At 42.5% G+C, this 16748-nt stretch overlaps 1 protein-coding gene across 1 annotated transcript; it reads right to left on the bottom strand.

Moving 5' to 3' along the window:
- Positions 1 to 472: 472 nt before the first annotated feature.
- Positions 473 to 15220, bottom strand: LOC143773045 (interleukin-8-like). Its single transcript, XM_077260711.1, has 4 exons — positions 15058 to 15220; positions 5375 to 5507; positions 3459 to 3545; positions 473 to 839 (listed from the first exon to the last, which is right to left on the bottom strand). Exons 1-4 carry the CDS (start codon positions 15128 to 15130, stop codon positions 821 to 823), a joined length of 312 nt encoding a protein of 103 aa, XP_077116826.1. The 5' UTR covers positions 15131 to 15220; the 3' UTR covers positions 473 to 820.
- Between the last annotated feature and the right edge of the window lie 1528 nt (positions 15221 to 16748).

Here is a 16748-nt window from a genome sequence, read left to right on the forward strand (position 1 = left end):
CAGGCCCTGGGAAGCATGAATAGTGTAAAAAAAAAGAATTAAAATAAAAAAAGATGCTATACTCACCTCTCAGCGCTGCCCGCAGCCGTCCGGTCAGAGTTGCTGTGCGAACAGGACCTGTGGTGACGTCGCGGTCACATGACCGTGATGACGCCGCGGTCACATGACCATGACGTCACGAAGGTCCTTCTCGGCACAGCATCTTTGGAATCGGACCGCCGAGTGCAGCGCCGAGGAGATCGCGATGTCAGAGGGTGAGTATAACCAATTTTTATTATTTTTATCATTACTATTGATGCTGCATATTGCTGCATATGCAGCATCAATAGTATAGGCGGAAACCGCGGAACACACCGCAATAAATCTGCAGGGATAACCGCAGCGGTTTTGCCCTGCAGATTTATCAATTCCGCTGCGGGATAAACCTGCAGAGCACACCACAAAGTGTGAACCCGGCCTAAGGCTGCCCATATCTAACACCTGGTGCCAAGTTAACTATTGTTTAATTTTTCACTAGAAATCCTCTATCAGTAATGTCAGAACATTTCCCAAATGATACCGTATAAATTGCTACAATAATATCCTATAACGGTAGTACAAGCTGTAAGCTAAAGCCATTATATACTTCATAGTTGACATCAGAGTAAATATATGTCATATCTTTCCACCGCTGTTTTGCCATATGGAATAAGGGAACTGAACAAAAATCTCATATACTTGTAAACTGTCCATGGTTCAAAGGCTGATACACGTAACGTATCTGAACGCTGACAATGGAGATTTCAATGCAGTTGCTCGTGTTAGTTCTTTCGTTGGAGCTTTACTTTGTTCTTGATGTCCTGTTAAGGCGATGACAATAGAAAGTGTCATTACTTGTGGCGTATTGATATATTTTCATGAATGTAGCTAGAAATATGAACATACTTTACATATCAAGTGGGTTGTCCATTTTTAAAAATATTAATTTTTGATGAAGTTCTAATATGATTACTTTCAATTCTTATTTATTTCAATGCCCCTTTCTCTGTCTGTGTCAGCCATCACAGAAAAGGGGGCTGGCTTTGCTATTGAAATAAGCCTGTGAGTCAGCCTCTTAGGCTTCTTTCACATTTACGTCGGTACGGGGCCGTCACAAAGCGTCTGTGCGACGTACCGACGTACGTTTGTGAGTTTGTGCATAACGTGAGCAGCAGACGCAGTATTTCAACGCGTCCGCTGCCCATTCTAAAGTCCCGGGGAGGAGAGAGAGATCTCCGCCCGGGCATGCGCAGTTAAAAATGCAGGATGCAACGTACGAAAAAACGTTCCCTTGAACGTTTTTTCAAAACGACGGGCCGCCAAAACCCGACTCATCCAGTGGATGACGCATGCAACGTATGGCCATACGTCGCAATGTGTCGCTAATGCAAGTCTATGGTGCAAAAACGCATCCTGCGGGCAACTTTGCAGGATGCGTTTTTCTCCAAAACGATGCATTGTGACTGTTCCAAAACAATGGAAATGTGAAAGAAGCTTTACACACACACACCCAATGCTCTGGCACAGAGATCGTCTCAATTGTTGAGCTAGGACTTTAATGTGAAGCTATTGGAATCACAGTGACACCTGAAAATCGGTAAAATAAAAGTACGGTATATTTTTAAGTTCTATAACAGAATTGGTTGTTTGTTTTTTAAAGTGGACAACTCCTTTAAGCATTGTGTTCCTAAATGTGAACCTGATTTCTTGCTGACCTAAAAAGCATGTCACTCACATTTACATTTCCTGCAGATTACAAAAAAAAAAGACATTTTTAAGTATGGGTGAGAAATAAAAATGTAAGATTTTTGCCATGGTTTTATATAAGGGGCATGCGTGAAATAACCAAGTGAAAAAGACAGGTTTATAGTATATAATTACATAGGCCCTGATTCATCAAAGATTTTACCCAAGAAAACGAGTTAAAAGCTTTGGAAAGTCACAACTCAAGTCTGCGCAAAAATTTTTTGTGGGACAGGAAGGTGGGCGGATGGGGCGAGTCAAGCCCTTCTGGTAAACTTCATTATGACCAGTGGTGTTTCTTACTCCAGGGAAACCAAGCTCAGGAGGCAGTGACTCCTTAAGTGCTCTGTCATGGTGAGAGCACCTACCACTCCATTGGCAAATAAATCAAAATACTCATTTCTCAGGAATGCAGCAATATCTAAAATACAAAGGTATTCATGGACTAACGTGCAGTTTGGGGGGTAGGCCTCATCCCAGGTAAGGCAAACATACCATGGTTTAATACTTCTACACACTTGACACCACTGTAAGGCTCTACTTTGCATGTCAAAACAGAACTTGCTTTATGAAGAATGTAGTTATTGGTGGGATTAGGCACAGTAATGTGATCCTGATAGAATAACTAACTGGAAAAATACCCAGCCCTTATGTGGTAGTAAGGATGTCCACCGTACCTCTGAGAGTGACACTGGTGGTTACATGCATACGAAAAGCGCAATATACAATTTTTACAGGATGGGTGAATAAATTGGTGTGCGTGGCACAACCACTATTGGTGCGAAAGTGATAGCCGCTGCAGCATCCATTGTATTATTGTAATAGAAATAAAGAGAAGGGAGTGGAGTTGTTCTGTGCTTTTGTAAACGCGACTTTCAAACGCGTCAACAATAAACCACCTTCATCTATTCTTGGTCCCAGATTCCGTTTTTTATAAATTCAGCTGCGCAAAACTCCTCCACTCCCTTCTGTTTATTTATACTGGTTGTTACATAGGCACAAAGTATAATAACACCCCCTTTCATTTAAAATACGTTCTGGATGGAGATTCTCATGGAGATCTATGTCCCACCCATAGATCTGAACAGCTCATTTATATGTAAGAAAAACGTGGATTTCTCAGGTATACAACACCGGCTTGCAAATATCAAGGTATCATTTTATTCTGCTTCTTATGACATACATCCCCATGTAGATGTCTTGGAAGGGTTGATCCTACTGACAGATGCCCTTTAATATAAGTTGTTGTGGGTCCATTCTCCCTTATCTCATCTTGCACTTATTATTCCATTTTATATATATCCTTTATTTTGAGGTCTCATATGATCTCATATTCTAACTATGTATTGGCCACATATATGGCCCTTTTATAAGATTCTTTTCTTGTGAACTTTTGTTCTGTGTTGCTCCTCACTTATATTATTAATTTTATCTTTATATACTTAATCAAATTATATTGATATTTATAACTGTGCATGTGCCTACATTGCTACTTGGTTTTGAGTATAGTCCATGTAATAGGAATTATTTTCCAGATTAGATTTTAGGTTGGTCCTAAAATGTAAATGAGAAAATGAACACAAAGATAATCTGATTGTAGGCACAATCCTGTGTGATGAGATTATTGTGATATGTACGCTTTTCTGTATTGAATATGATTTTCACAGACTGAACATGTTGAGAGAATTTAAAATTACCTTTTCCTTAACATTTTTTTGACCATGCGTTTCACCCACTTGACTTCTGGATTTAAGCAGTCTTTGCGCCCATTTTTAAATGTCACACTGCAAAAGACAGAGAGAATCCACTTAAAATTGTACATTTTGTAACTTTGATTCTCTATTATAAAATATATTTTTATGGCAAAATAACTTATATTATCCTCATAGTAAAACATTTAAATAAATATTCCATTCAGAACTGTGGTACACATTCCTCAAGACAGGCATTGTTAATGCCAGTCTTGATGAGGGGGTGTGCTGAAGTCAGAGATGCCTGATATGGGGTTTTCTCAAATTGTCTTTTGAGCAGCTCAGAACTAAGCAATCTCCTTACAGGTTCTTTCATGGTTTCTGTCTGGGCGGATTCTCTTCCTTGAATACAGCTGTGGTGAATAGAACTATAGTGTGACTCTCGGACAAACAGAGTCAGGATAGTCAAGAAGTCTGAGGTCAAAGGCCTAGAGGGTACGTCATAAATAGAGGGAAGAGACGAAGGCATAGTCAGATAACAGTTCAGGGTTAGAATACCAGGAATAAAGCGGATCAGAGCAAAGGGAGCAGGCACAGCAGATGGTCAGAGCAAGGTCAGGCAGCAAAAAGATCCACAAGCAGAACACTAGGCACAGAGACAAACCACACAGAGCTAAATGTATAGCTGGCAGAGATCTGGGACTGATAGCCCAGCTAAGTAACTGGGCAATCACCTGAGACAGGGAACACCTGAAGGCAGTCCAGAACCTCCCTGTCTCAGATTGGCCAGCCGAGCTATCAAGCAAAGTGCTAACAGCTTCAGCATGCCTCTGCACCAGACTGAATGGCTTATTAGTCTACACTGTTATGCCTGTATCTACACACAGAGATAACAAGCACACAGGTCTGGATAGCCAAACTAGAAAGCCATGATTAGGAGACTTTCTGTGAAAGCTGTAGGTTGTTGATTTATAACTGCATCTCTTCAGAAGATGAGAGGGAGATGAGCAGCTAAATTCTGTATACAATTCAATGGACTGGAGAGAGCTGGCTGGGATATTAAGAATTAACACCTCTCCTGGAATGTAACTATTGCACATTTTGGTCCAGCACAAGGCAACAGGCTCTATGGAAGTTATACACAATAAAAGATAAAATCTCTCATTGCAGGAAAATAACAGCAGATACAAAAAGCAAGTCAATTGCAAACTTGCTTATTTTCATGCTGTCTAGTAGGTAAATAAATGTAAGAACTTGAGAATACCCCTTTAAGAGGCACATGCTTCATAATGAATCAGGCACGTCTGAAAAGGGGTTATCACCTCTGTGTGCACCTCACTACAATTCTTACTCCAGTCAGAGAAAGGTTGCACCTTAGATTAGAATACACTGTTTGGAAATATCATTTAGAGTGCTGCTTCAATATTTGCTATTTTTTATATTCATCTATGGTGGTCTTTGGGGACCATGGTCTCCCAGGTTTCCGCGCACCCAATTTTCTCACAGAAGGACTGAGAGTGCTGTTTATGTGAGTTTTTTTTATTACTGTCAGAATAAGTGACTGTTGAAAGGATTAACATCTCCTGTAATAGTTCAATGATGTTGGTTCATTCTGGTTCTGTTAGATGACAAAGTCAACATGATTTGGAATATTGTAATGAGAGAGTATTTTAGAGGGCTTTTTCCATCTGTTAGGATATATGATGGGTTACGCTCTGCACTGACCTTTTCCATGAGTGAGCGAAGAGCCGCTGAGTATCTGTGGCTTCCACTTTAACAGACATAGCGCATGTATGAATTAAATAGATATCCATTAAAACATATGACTGATAACAACTTTTTAAAGGAGTGGACTATGTATATCCAACATCAAGCAAGTGACCGCATCTGAAATTATTATAAACTGGTGTATTAATACTCACATGAGTTCCACTCTGGAGCAGTGAGCACCGCTGCTAATAAGCTGCATATTCATAACTTGCGTCTTTTTAATAGGTTTTGATACAGTAGCACTTTTAATACATTGACAACGCAGATTAGCTGCCCCAGTAATACCTGTAAGTGAAGAATGCGATGTTTAGTATGTATAATTTAGTAAACCAGTAGCATTTAAAGTGGTTTCACTCTTTCACGTCAGAGCCTGTTTTCACCTTCATGACAAGGCTAATTTTTTCAATTCTGACCACTGTCACTTTATGTGGTAATAACTCTGAACGCTTCAGCGGATCCAACTGATTGTGAGGCTGTTTTTTCCTGACATGATGTACTTCAGTTAGTGGTAAATTTAAGTCACTATTTTTTGCATTTATTTGTGAAAGTATTAATACTTTTACGCTTTTGAACCAGATAGTTTCACAAAAATAGTTAGTAAATAACATTTACCACATGTCTACTTTACATCAGCATCATTGTTGACACATATATTTTTGTTAGGAACTTAGAAGAGTTAAAAGTTTATCAGCTATTTAGCCCCAAATGTAGCAGTCTTACAAAAGTAACAGGAGAAAATGGACCATACTGTTTTTTGTTCAATTTCTTCTAAATACACTGATACCCCCAATGTGATGGACAACTATTGTTTTGGTGCATGGTAGGCCTCGGAAGGCAAGGAGCATCATTTGACTTTTGGAACACAAAATTGTCTGGAATAGATAGTGGATGCCATGTCATGTTTGCAGAGCTCCTGATGTTCATAAACAGTGGAACCCCCCCGCTAGTGACTCTATTTTGAAAACTGCACCCCTCAAGGAATTTATCTACAAGAGTGGTGAGCACTTTGACCTCACAGGCGCTTCACAGAATTTTATAATGTTGATCCTTGAAATTAAAAAATACATAACATTTTTCCTACAAAAATATTGCTTTAGCCCGAAATTATTTATTTTCACAAAAGTAAGGCTATCTGCGGATTTGCTATGGATCCGCAGCGTTTTTTCTGCGCGGAATCGCACAAAATCCACAAAGGATTGCTCAAGCAAGGTTAATCAATGGGAATCCAGAATTGGTGTGCACATTCTGCGGAAAATTCCGTCCTGATTCGCAGCGTTTTATTTTCCGCAGCTTGTCAATTCTTTTTGCAGATCTGCAGCGTTTCTGCACCCATTGACTTACATTGAGTCAGTCAAATCCGCAGCCAAACCGCAGGTGTACATAGATTTGCGGATTTGTGTGCCAGAAATGCAGATAGGAAAAGATGTCAAAAGGAGGAAGAGTGTGTGGGCTGAGAATATGTGCATGTCTGCCTGCGGGTGTCTGTGTGCGGGGGTGTGTGTATACCCAGGCGTCGCCTGATGGGATTACTATTCCCATCTGGCTATGTCTGCTGTCACAGGGAAAGTAGTTCCATCATCCAGTACCTGTGTTCAATTGTAAAACAAAAATTAAAACATTTACATAATTACATACAATATACATACTCACCAAACACCTAACCCCCCCAACGCCCTCATCTCCTGCAAGCATTCAAATATAATATACCAACATATACTCACTAGTGATGAGCGAATATACTCGTTACTCGAGATTTCTCGAGCACGCTCTGGTGTCCTCCGAGTATTTTTTAGTGCTCAGAGATTTAGTTTTTTTTCGCCGCAGCTGAATGATTTACAGCTTCTAGCCAGCTTGATTACATGTGGGGATTCCCTAGCAACCAGGCAACCCCCACATGTACTTATGCTGGCTAAAACTGTAAATCATTCAGCTGAGGCGATGAAAACTAAATCTCCGAGCACTAAAAAAATACTCGGAGGACCCCCGAGCGTGCTTGGGAAATCTCGAGTAACGAGTATATTCGCTCATCACTAATACTCACCTTTCCGCCGTAGTCCATTTAATACTGAGTTTCCCACGACGATCTCACGTGTAGAAAATTCTCACGCAGGGGTGCCATAAGTGAGAGCATCGGAGCTGATGAACTCCGGTGAACTCTAATAGCAGCTCAGTGATACACTGCAGGAGCGATTACCTCCTGTCAGTGTATCGCTGAAGGCCGGGTAGAACAGTCACATCTCCCGTTGTGACTGTTCTACACGTGAGATCATTGTGGGACACTCGGTAATGGACTACATCGGACAGGGAGTATTATGTTGGTTTATTATTTCATTTTTGTTTCAGGAGATAAGGGCCTCAGGGATTAGGCATTCAGTAGGTATGGTAAATTAAGATTCAATAAAGGGGTCTGTGATTATTTAAAAAAAATGACTTTTTTCTGGCTGTGTTTCTATTTACCATGTAACTATTGGGTTAGTAATAGCTAGGTGTCTTATAGATGCCTCTCCATTGCTAACCTGTGGGCTTGATGTCACCTGACAATACAAAGGTGACATCAACCCCACAAATATGAACCCCACATGTCACCGCTACAGGGCAAGTTGGAAGAGCGAGGCTAAATGCCAGAATTGGCATATCTACAAGATGCGCCATTTCTGGGATGGCTGAGATCTGATGTTCTTAGCCTGGGGGGGAGCCGATATCCATGGACCCTTCCCAGGCTATTAATGTCAGCCCGCAGCTGTCTGCCTAGCCTTTGCTGGTTCGATTTTATAGGGGGACCCCATATCAATTTTTTTTGGGGGGTTCCCCTGTAAACTAGCCAGTAAAGGGTAAGCAAACAGCTGGGAGCTGATATTAATAGCCTGGGAACCTTTATGGCTATTGGCTCCTTACCAGAATATTAACATCTGCCCTCAGCCGTCGGCTTTCCCTCTGCGAGTTATTAAAATTATGTGGGAGCCCACACAATTTTTTTTTTTAGTTTTATGAAAAATAACCAGATACTGCATTTCACGCAGATTTCTGACAGTTGCAGCATATGTAGGTTAATTATGTTAATGCTCCTACATAGGCTGGTGTGTCTTTGTCTTTATTTAATATTAATGAGGGTATCTGGCTGAAGAGGTTGAGCAAGGAAATGACATAAAAAAAAAAACAATTCTTTTTTTTTTTAATAATATATATGTAGCTCTATGGATTTACAAAAATGCATCAAAGCCGCATAAACAACACACGGATTTTGAACTGCATTTTCTGCAAAGAGAGGCAGAAACCGCGCAGAAATTTACACAAGCAAATCCGCAACATGCGCACATAACCTAACAGGAGAAAATAGCCCATATAATTTGTTGTGCCATTTCTTTGATTATGTTGATACTTCATATGTGGTGGAAAACTACTGTTTAAGCGAATGGCATGGCTTGGAAGGGTAGAGATGCCTATCTGGCTGGAATAGGCACCATGTCACATGTGAAGAGCCCCTGACATGCCAAAAGAGCAGAAACCCCCATACGTTACTCCATTTTAGAAACTACACCTCTCAAGGAATTCGTTTAGGGGAGTAGTGAGTATTTTTATCCCTTATAGACGATTCACAGAATTGTATCAGTTTGGGCTGAGTAACTTTCATAAACTTCACTTCATGTAGATTACGCACACATTTCCATACAGCTGTCCTATACATACAGTGCATGCATATGCTTCTATTTTTACAGCTTGTAATCCCTGTAATGAGCGGCACCACTTGACCGCTCACACAGGACAAGCTGCCGGCGCTGAGAGGAAGCATCGCGGGAGCTGGGTGAGTATTTTAATGCAAGCGGGCGGGCCCACAGGGGGTGGATGGTGACCACGAACTTTATTTTAAACAAAAAAAACCCAAACCTTGATTTTTCATTCCTTCTCTCCAGCGAACGCTGCTGGGGAGAAGAAATGAATGCCGGCTTCAGCACCACACGCAGGGGGGACAGCGCTTACTGTAGCGCTGTTTCTCCTGCGGTGGTACGTGCACACGGAGGAGAGTGCACACTGTTCTCAGTGTGCGGGACGCTTTGCGGACCGTGCTGCCGGAGAAACACGGACATGTCTCCGTGTTTTGCACACAGACACGGTCTGCAAAAAATCACTGACATGTGCAGAGACACATTGATTTTAATGTGTCTACGTGTGTCAGTGTCTCCGGTACGTGAGGAAACTGTCACCACACGTACCAGAGCCACTGACGTGTGAAACAGGCCTAAGATACAGCATGTCCTGTAGGTTTATGGTATATTGATTTTTGTAAGCTGCATATTCATCCCTGTAATGAGCGGCACCACGTGACCGCTCACACAGGACAAGCTGCCGGCGCTGAGAGGAAGCATCGCGGGAGCTGGGTGAGTATTTTAATGCAAGCGGGCGGGCGCACAGGGGGTGGGAGGGGGTAGGTGACCACAAACTTTATTTTAAGCACAAAAAAAACCTTGATTTTTTATTCCTTCTCTCCAGCGAACGCTGCTGGGGAGAAGGAATGAATGCCGGCTTCAGCACGCGCAGGGGGGACAGCGCTTAACTCTAGCGCTGTCTCCTGCACGGTCCGTGTGGTCCTCAGTCGGCACACGGGCGGCACACGGCTGCCGCACATGTGCCACACTGATGTGCCAAAAGAGCACACGGACACGGATAACTCCGGTACCGATTTTTCCGGTACCGGAATTATCTGGACATGTGAGACTGGCCTCAGATGGAATAACTTTAACACAAGACACACAAAAAAATCCATCATTAACAGTCTTTCTCTAAGGTACATTTGAATCTGATCAGAAAGTGAAGACAGAAAAACTACAGCTGCTATCTTTGATGAATGCATTCTTACAAAAAAGGATACTATCCACTGGTAGTAGATGAACAGATTCTTGCTCATGCAGGTGGTGCATGTTGTTTATGGACCCACGGGGCTGGGCTTATCTATAGGCATTGCTAAGTGGCTACCTCGTTTTCACTGAGGCTATGTGCACATGTTGCGGATTTTGCTGCGGATCTGCAGCTGCGGGCCCGCAGCAGCTTTCCATGCATTTACAGTACAATGTAAACCTATGGAAAACGCAATCTACTGTGCCCATGCTGTGGGAAAAAAACGCGCGGAAGCGCTGCGGGTTACATTCCGCAGCATGTCAATTCTTTGTGCTGATTCCGCTGTGGTTTACACCTGCTCCACAATAGGAATCCACAGGTGTAAAACCGCGGTAAATCCGCAGGTAAAACGCAGTGCCTTTTACCTGTGGATTTCTCAAATCCGCTGCGGAAAAATCTGCAGAGCTCCCAAATAAGTGTGCACATACCCTGAAGCTCCTGATTGTGAAGTTAGGCCTGATTTGCAGGTAGCTGCCAAGAACAACTCCTTGGTAGCCCCAGTACTGCAGCTACTGACCCCAGGGGTCAGCTTCACAGACACTAACTGGGCTCAGAGTAATTGGCAGGCAGGACACAAACTCTATTCAGGCTGCACAGGTTCTGGTTCCTCGAGCAGAACGGATGCTAACTCAGAGTCACAGACTGGGCTGGACTCTGATGCTGGAACAGATGCCGACAGTATGGATGCTGGAACACTAACCAGGGCTGACATTGATGCAGGTTCAAGTACCGACAGAATGGTTACAGGTTTGGGTACTGTCGGTGCGTGCAGCTTCAGGTTTAGATACCGCCTGCTGTGGCTTCAGGGTTCATGTACCGCCGGTGGCTTTAGACTCAAGAGACCTCCAGGTGTAGTTTTGGATTCAGGGACCACCAGATGCGGTTTCAGGTTCAGACTTGGCCATACAAGGACCAAGGGTTCAGGTTCAAGTGCTGCCAAAGCGGTTATAGGTTTGGTTGCCATCGGTGTGACTTCATGGTTCAGGCACTGCATGTGCTGCTTCAGGTAATGCCAGATGTAGCTTAAGACTACAGAGACCGCCAGATGCAGTTTCTGGTTCAGGAACTGGGCACACAAGCACCAGAGGTTCATGTTCAGCCCCTGGCCACACAAGGACCAAGTTCACATTCAACTACATGGCATACTAGGATGGGGGACCTGGCAACATACAGTTGCACGCACACACTACTCTTTTACTATTTAATGTGTGTATGGTATACAAGATGCCTCCTAGCTACTGGCTAATTGCAAAGTCTCTCAAAGCACAATGAGACCAGCTACCTGGGAACAGGTCATTGGAACACTCATCAGGACTGTATGATGATATAGTCTCTACTTCCCTTCTTTCGGAGACATCAGCACACATCGAGTTGGCGACTAGCAGGCCAGGCAGAGAAAATATAGATGCTGGCGGCCAAACTTTACTGGAGCTCCTGACTAGAATGGGCACTTGAGTTCTCAGTCGCAGAAGAAATGCGTTAAATAAACCAGACAGCACATTGAAGACAATATTCTCCGTATGTAATGCTCCTATCTGGAGCTCATCTTGCTCAGAAACTACCTGAATGTTTTCAGATAGGGCTTGTCCTTCGCCAGATGACACTCTCATCAGATTTTGGAGATGTTGGACGGGAATCTGATACCAATTCTCCACTGTTTGTAGCAAGTGATTTTCCACCAAGTCTCTGCATGATACGAATATAGTCAGAGTCATAGGTGGAGAGGAAATACTCTCGTCAAGGGTAGTCACTTCTACAGACTCCAGGATTTAGAGTTTTTCAGACTTCTCAGGATGTTGTACATAACTGCAGCAATAACACAATTTCTAATCACGACTGAGTTCCAGCTGCTGCTCAGTCAGCCCAACACGGTCAACTTGTATAGGTTTAGTATGGCCTGCTGCTTCAAAAAGCTGGGGAACACTCGTTCTCTGGAAGGGTGGAGCCAGGCGTGTCCAATTACTCCACTCATCGAAGACCTTTCGGAAGGCCACCAGGAAGGCCTGCAGGTCTAAGGTCACAAATCCACTCTCTCCCACAAGGTTTTGCTCCAAGCTAAGGCCTCTCCTGCTAAGTTGGACATAAGGAATCCCACTGTAACCCGATCAGAGGGAAATTGATGACCCAATAATTCATAGTAGTGCATGCACTGCTCTAGAAACCCACATCACTGCTTAGGATCCCAATCGTAATATGGCAGATCAGACAGTATGGATTCAACTTCAGGAGAGTAAGTTACAGGCAGAATAGATATGGCTGCAGGTATTGCAACTTGGGCTGGAGCAGCTGATGTCAGGGCTTCCAATCGGGCATCCACTGTCTGTAGATAGAACAAAATTTTTTCCTGCTGCTGTCACTGGTGAAACAATTCTAGCTGTAACTCCGAGTGCGAAGGGCCATGGAAATCAATGGGGTCCATGGCCTGACCAAACTTTCACTCATGCAGGTGGCGCACATTGTACGTGGACCCTCTGTGCCAGGGGGCCAGGCTTACTTAGGAGAAGACATAGCTAAGCGGCTTCCTGGTTTTCACTGGAGCCGCTGATGGAGGAGTCACATTTGAGCTGCAAGTAGCCGCCAGGTACCACTCTTAGGTAGTCCACAGTGCTGCCGCTTCTGACCCCAGGGGTCGGCTTCGCAGACATGGACTGGGTTCGGAGTAACTGATAGGACAGGATACAAACTTTTTTTTAGATTTCACAGGTTCTGGATCCTTGGGCAGAACGGATAACGACATGAATTCACAGACAGGGCTAGACTCAGATACTGGAACAGGTTCCAACAGTACTGACTCTATAATACTAACCATGGCAGACGCTGGTGCAGGTTCAAATACCGCCAGAATGGTTACAGGTTTGGGTACCACTGGTGAGGCTTCAGGGTTCAGATACCACCTGTGTAGCTTCAGGGTTGAGGCCCGCCAAAGCGGCTTCAGGTACCACTGGTGTGGTTTCAGGGTTCAGATATCGCCGGTACAGCTACCGGTTTCAGGTACTGCCGATGCAGCTTTAGGGCTCAGGTACTGCCATTGTGGCTACAGAGTTCAAGTACCGCCAGTGCGGTTTCAGGTACCACCAGATGTGGCTTCAGACTTAAGGGACGTCTAGGTGCAGTTTCTGGTTCAGTCCCTGGCCTCACACAGGACCAGGAGTTCAGGTTCAAGCCACACAAGGACCATGGGATCAGGTTCACATTCAACTTCATGAGATGCAAGGACGGGAGACCTGGAAAAAAACCAGTTGTACACACACTACACTTAGTTAGGAACTGCAGGGGTTGTTCAGGCACCACCCTACTGGGGAGGGTGCCTTTATACAAGATGTCTCCCAGCTATTGGCTCAGGGCATTTTAAAAGTGTGCTGCCCTTCTAAGAACAGCCTGTGCGACGTGCACAGACCAGGAGACGGGGAGATCACTGCACGGCCGGGGCGGTGAGTATGTTGGCGTTTCTGCATGAAGTGGGAAGAGGGGTCATGCAGAGGTGTCTGCACTCGTCTTACACAGATTCACAGTGCTACATGGATCACAATAATCTGCCTTCTGGACTACAAACAAAGGGAGGAAGGCACCTCTTGAGATCTAATACTGCCAGATCTTCCACAAATAGCCCCCTTATTTAAGGAATTTCCTTGTCGGAAGTGTCTTCTCATCACCATCAGAATCTGGCACATTCCCTGCAACAGCAAAAAAAAAATTCAGGACTTGCACCCACATATTACCAAAAAATACAGGACATATATCCAATATAAATCAGGACTATGAGATCATGTACATCGTCCAATGTGATGTTCATGATACAATATACAAGGTGCCCTGGAGGTATCTATTTTGGGGAAACAAAGCAAAAACTACAAACAAGGATGAATTTACATGACACACAATAAGGAATGAAATGAACACACCTGTGGGAAAACATTTCTCTGGAACTGAACACGATATGACAGATTTAGAAGTCTTAACAATGTTTGGTCATTTTAAAGAAGACAGAGAGAGGAAAACCTGTGAATTCATTCTGATAATAATGTTCAAGTGTTTGGCAATACGACTCAATCTAACACCTGGATTTATGACTCACTACATGGACACAGTTCACACCTCCATCAGACCGACCCCAGATCAATAAACTATCACTCCACTACCTCTCCATTTGTAACATTCTTGCAAACCTTAATTTTATAACTTTGGCTTATATTTAGAAGACATCCCCTCCATGCTTAAATGTCCTGTTGTAATATCTCTTAAATGTTGTGATTTTGTCTCAGTAATTCATCTATAATAGCCTGAAGAAGGAGCCTCTGTGGTCTGTTAGGGTTGCAAATATAATTTATCGGGTTAACCAATAAAGATATCACTCCTTGAATACTTTTGTCTTTTTGGGCACGAAAGTATTTACATATATATATTAATATACAACAAAATATTGATCAAATATTTACAATTACATCTTTATCCTTAGAGGGAACTGGCTGTCTTCATGAAAATGCCATCTGGTCTGCAAGCACCACGTTATAGAGACGGGGAGCAGAGCAGATAAAGAGTTTTGTGAGAAAAGATTCAGTGTAATTTGTGTTTTCATTATTTAATCCTCTGCTCTTTCTGGCATATTCGGTCCAGGGGGCGGTCCTATCGATGATTGACAGCTTTGTCTTTATGCACATCCAGCAAAAGAAAGCTGTCATAGGACAGCCCACTGAATGTAAAATCTCAGAAAAAGCAGAGGTTTAATTGTTGAAAATAAGTTATACTGAAGCTTTTCCTACAAAACTATCAGTCTGTTCCGCTTCCCGCTACTCTATAACCTGTCTGTAGATTAGACTGCATTTTTATGGTGACAGGTTCCCTTTAAGACTTATTCTGTCTATCCACATAAGGCTATAAATTCAAATACAATGGACAATCCATGAAACTAGTACAACTATAGGCAAAAAAAAATATCTCTTACCACGGCCGATAAACAGTAATGCGGAGAGCTGAAGCAGGATAACAAATGCAGATGATAGGATTTTGCAGTTCATTTTCTAGCTGTACAAGGACAGAGATGTCCGTCTGAGTCCCCTTCTGTCTTTTTTTGCTGCCGGTGTTACTTCTGCAAAGCTCCACTTTCTTTTATACTCCCAGACTGATTCATGTCAGAGGAGAAAAGTTTTCACCCATTTCACAGATTACAGAATCCCGCCTTCTACTTACAATTTAGATTTCCTGAATCTTTCCTAAGGAAATTCAAATAATGCTAATTTACATAAGATAGTGTGAAGAAACGCTGAAAGAAATCTTTCATCACGTTTCTAAATGGCAGCAACTTTCAGATTGAGCAACCAAAAGAACATTGTTGTCTCGTAAAATTTATAGTGGAGCAATTAACTTTTTTTATTTCTCTGTCAATATAGCCATATCACTTTTATTTTTTAAGGGAAGAGTTGTATTTTATAATGTATAGAAAAATTAAAAATTTGGGGTAGGGTATAAAAAAAAAATAAACAGCAATTCTTAGAATGCATGATTACATTGTTGCAAAATGTATGTTTTTTTATGTTTCACTACTGTTGCATAATAAAAACACCTTTAGGGCTTATGGATACAAGGGTGAAACTAGTCAGCGCGGTGTCCGTATGTAAATGTAAAGTAATGTGGTCTGCGTGTAAAAAGATTTCAGCATGCACTACTTTGATCCATATTTCAGATCAGACTCATCCTTATAAATAATTTTTAAATAAAAAAGGGCACAGCATGAGATCTAAACTACATTGTTGCTGAATATAATGTATTAAGAAAAAAAGTACTTAGAAAAAAATTGAAGGTTTTTGGCAAGGTGACACTTCTCTGATGGGTTCCATCATCCTAAACATGTCTCTCTAGGGCAATAAACCTATAATTTAAATGGGCAAACATGCTTCTCTCGGATTATAAACCTACAATTTTAAATAGGCAATTAGGAACCAGCACTAATTAAAAGCACCCTTGGGCTGATGGGTGGAGTGCAGAGTCAGAAAGGAGGCAGTCACACCCTCCAATGGCAAACTGCAAAAAACCTGACTAGCTTCTCCATATAGTGTGAACAGGAGCAAGCTGCAATGACTGCATAGCATACAAAAAGGGGACACATCAGCACTTTGTAAGGATCAAGATATATGCAAACATGAGATCTAGACAACATTGTTGCTGAATAAAATGTACTAAGAAGAAAAAGTACTTACCTGAAAATGAAGGTTCTTTGCGCATAAATTGGCCAATTCATGTGGGCCCATCAACCACGGCAAGGTGACACTTCCCTGATGGGTCCTACCATCATTGGGTTACTGTGCTTTCTGTATGCTATCAGTTTTGCATACGCACAACACACAGAATGATTATACGTTAATCTGAATGAGCACTTATTAGTAAGACATGAGTAGATTTTGCATTGCCACAATCTGTAGGCCATAGTAACATAGTTATTAAGGTTGAAGGAAGACTTTAAGTCCATCTAGTTCAACCCATAGCCTAACCTAACATGCCCTAACATGTTGATCCAGAGCAAGGCAAAAAAAAACCATGTGGCAAAGAGTAAGTGCAGCGCCCCAGAGTCCTGGTCGTTGCAGTAATGTCATTCTCCCACCAGGGGGAGTGATATTATGTCTGGAGGTAATAAAGGAG

This window comes from Ranitomeya variabilis, chromosome 1 (genome assembly GCF_051348905.1).
Source record: "Ranitomeya variabilis isolate aRanVar5 chromosome 1, aRanVar5.hap1, whole genome shotgun sequence".
NCBI classification, from domain to species: domain Eukaryota; kingdom Metazoa; phylum Chordata; class Amphibia; order Anura; family Dendrobatidae; genus Ranitomeya; species Ranitomeya variabilis.

Excerpts from the sequence above, each read along its gene's own strand:
- LOC143773045 (XM_077260711.1), bottom strand. The coding sequence starts at position 15,130 with ATGAACTGCAAAATCCTATCATCTGCATTTGTTATCCTGCTTCAGCTC. Across the intron at positions 5,508-15,057 it reads ATTACTGTTTATCGGCCGTG|GTATTACTGGGGCAGCTAAT; the intron begins GTAAGAGATATT and ends CTTCACTTACAG. Across the intron at positions 3,546-5,374 it reads TGCTCCAGAGTGGAACTCAT|TGTGACATTTAAAAATGGGC; the intron begins GTGAGTATTAAT and ends TGTCTTTTGCAG.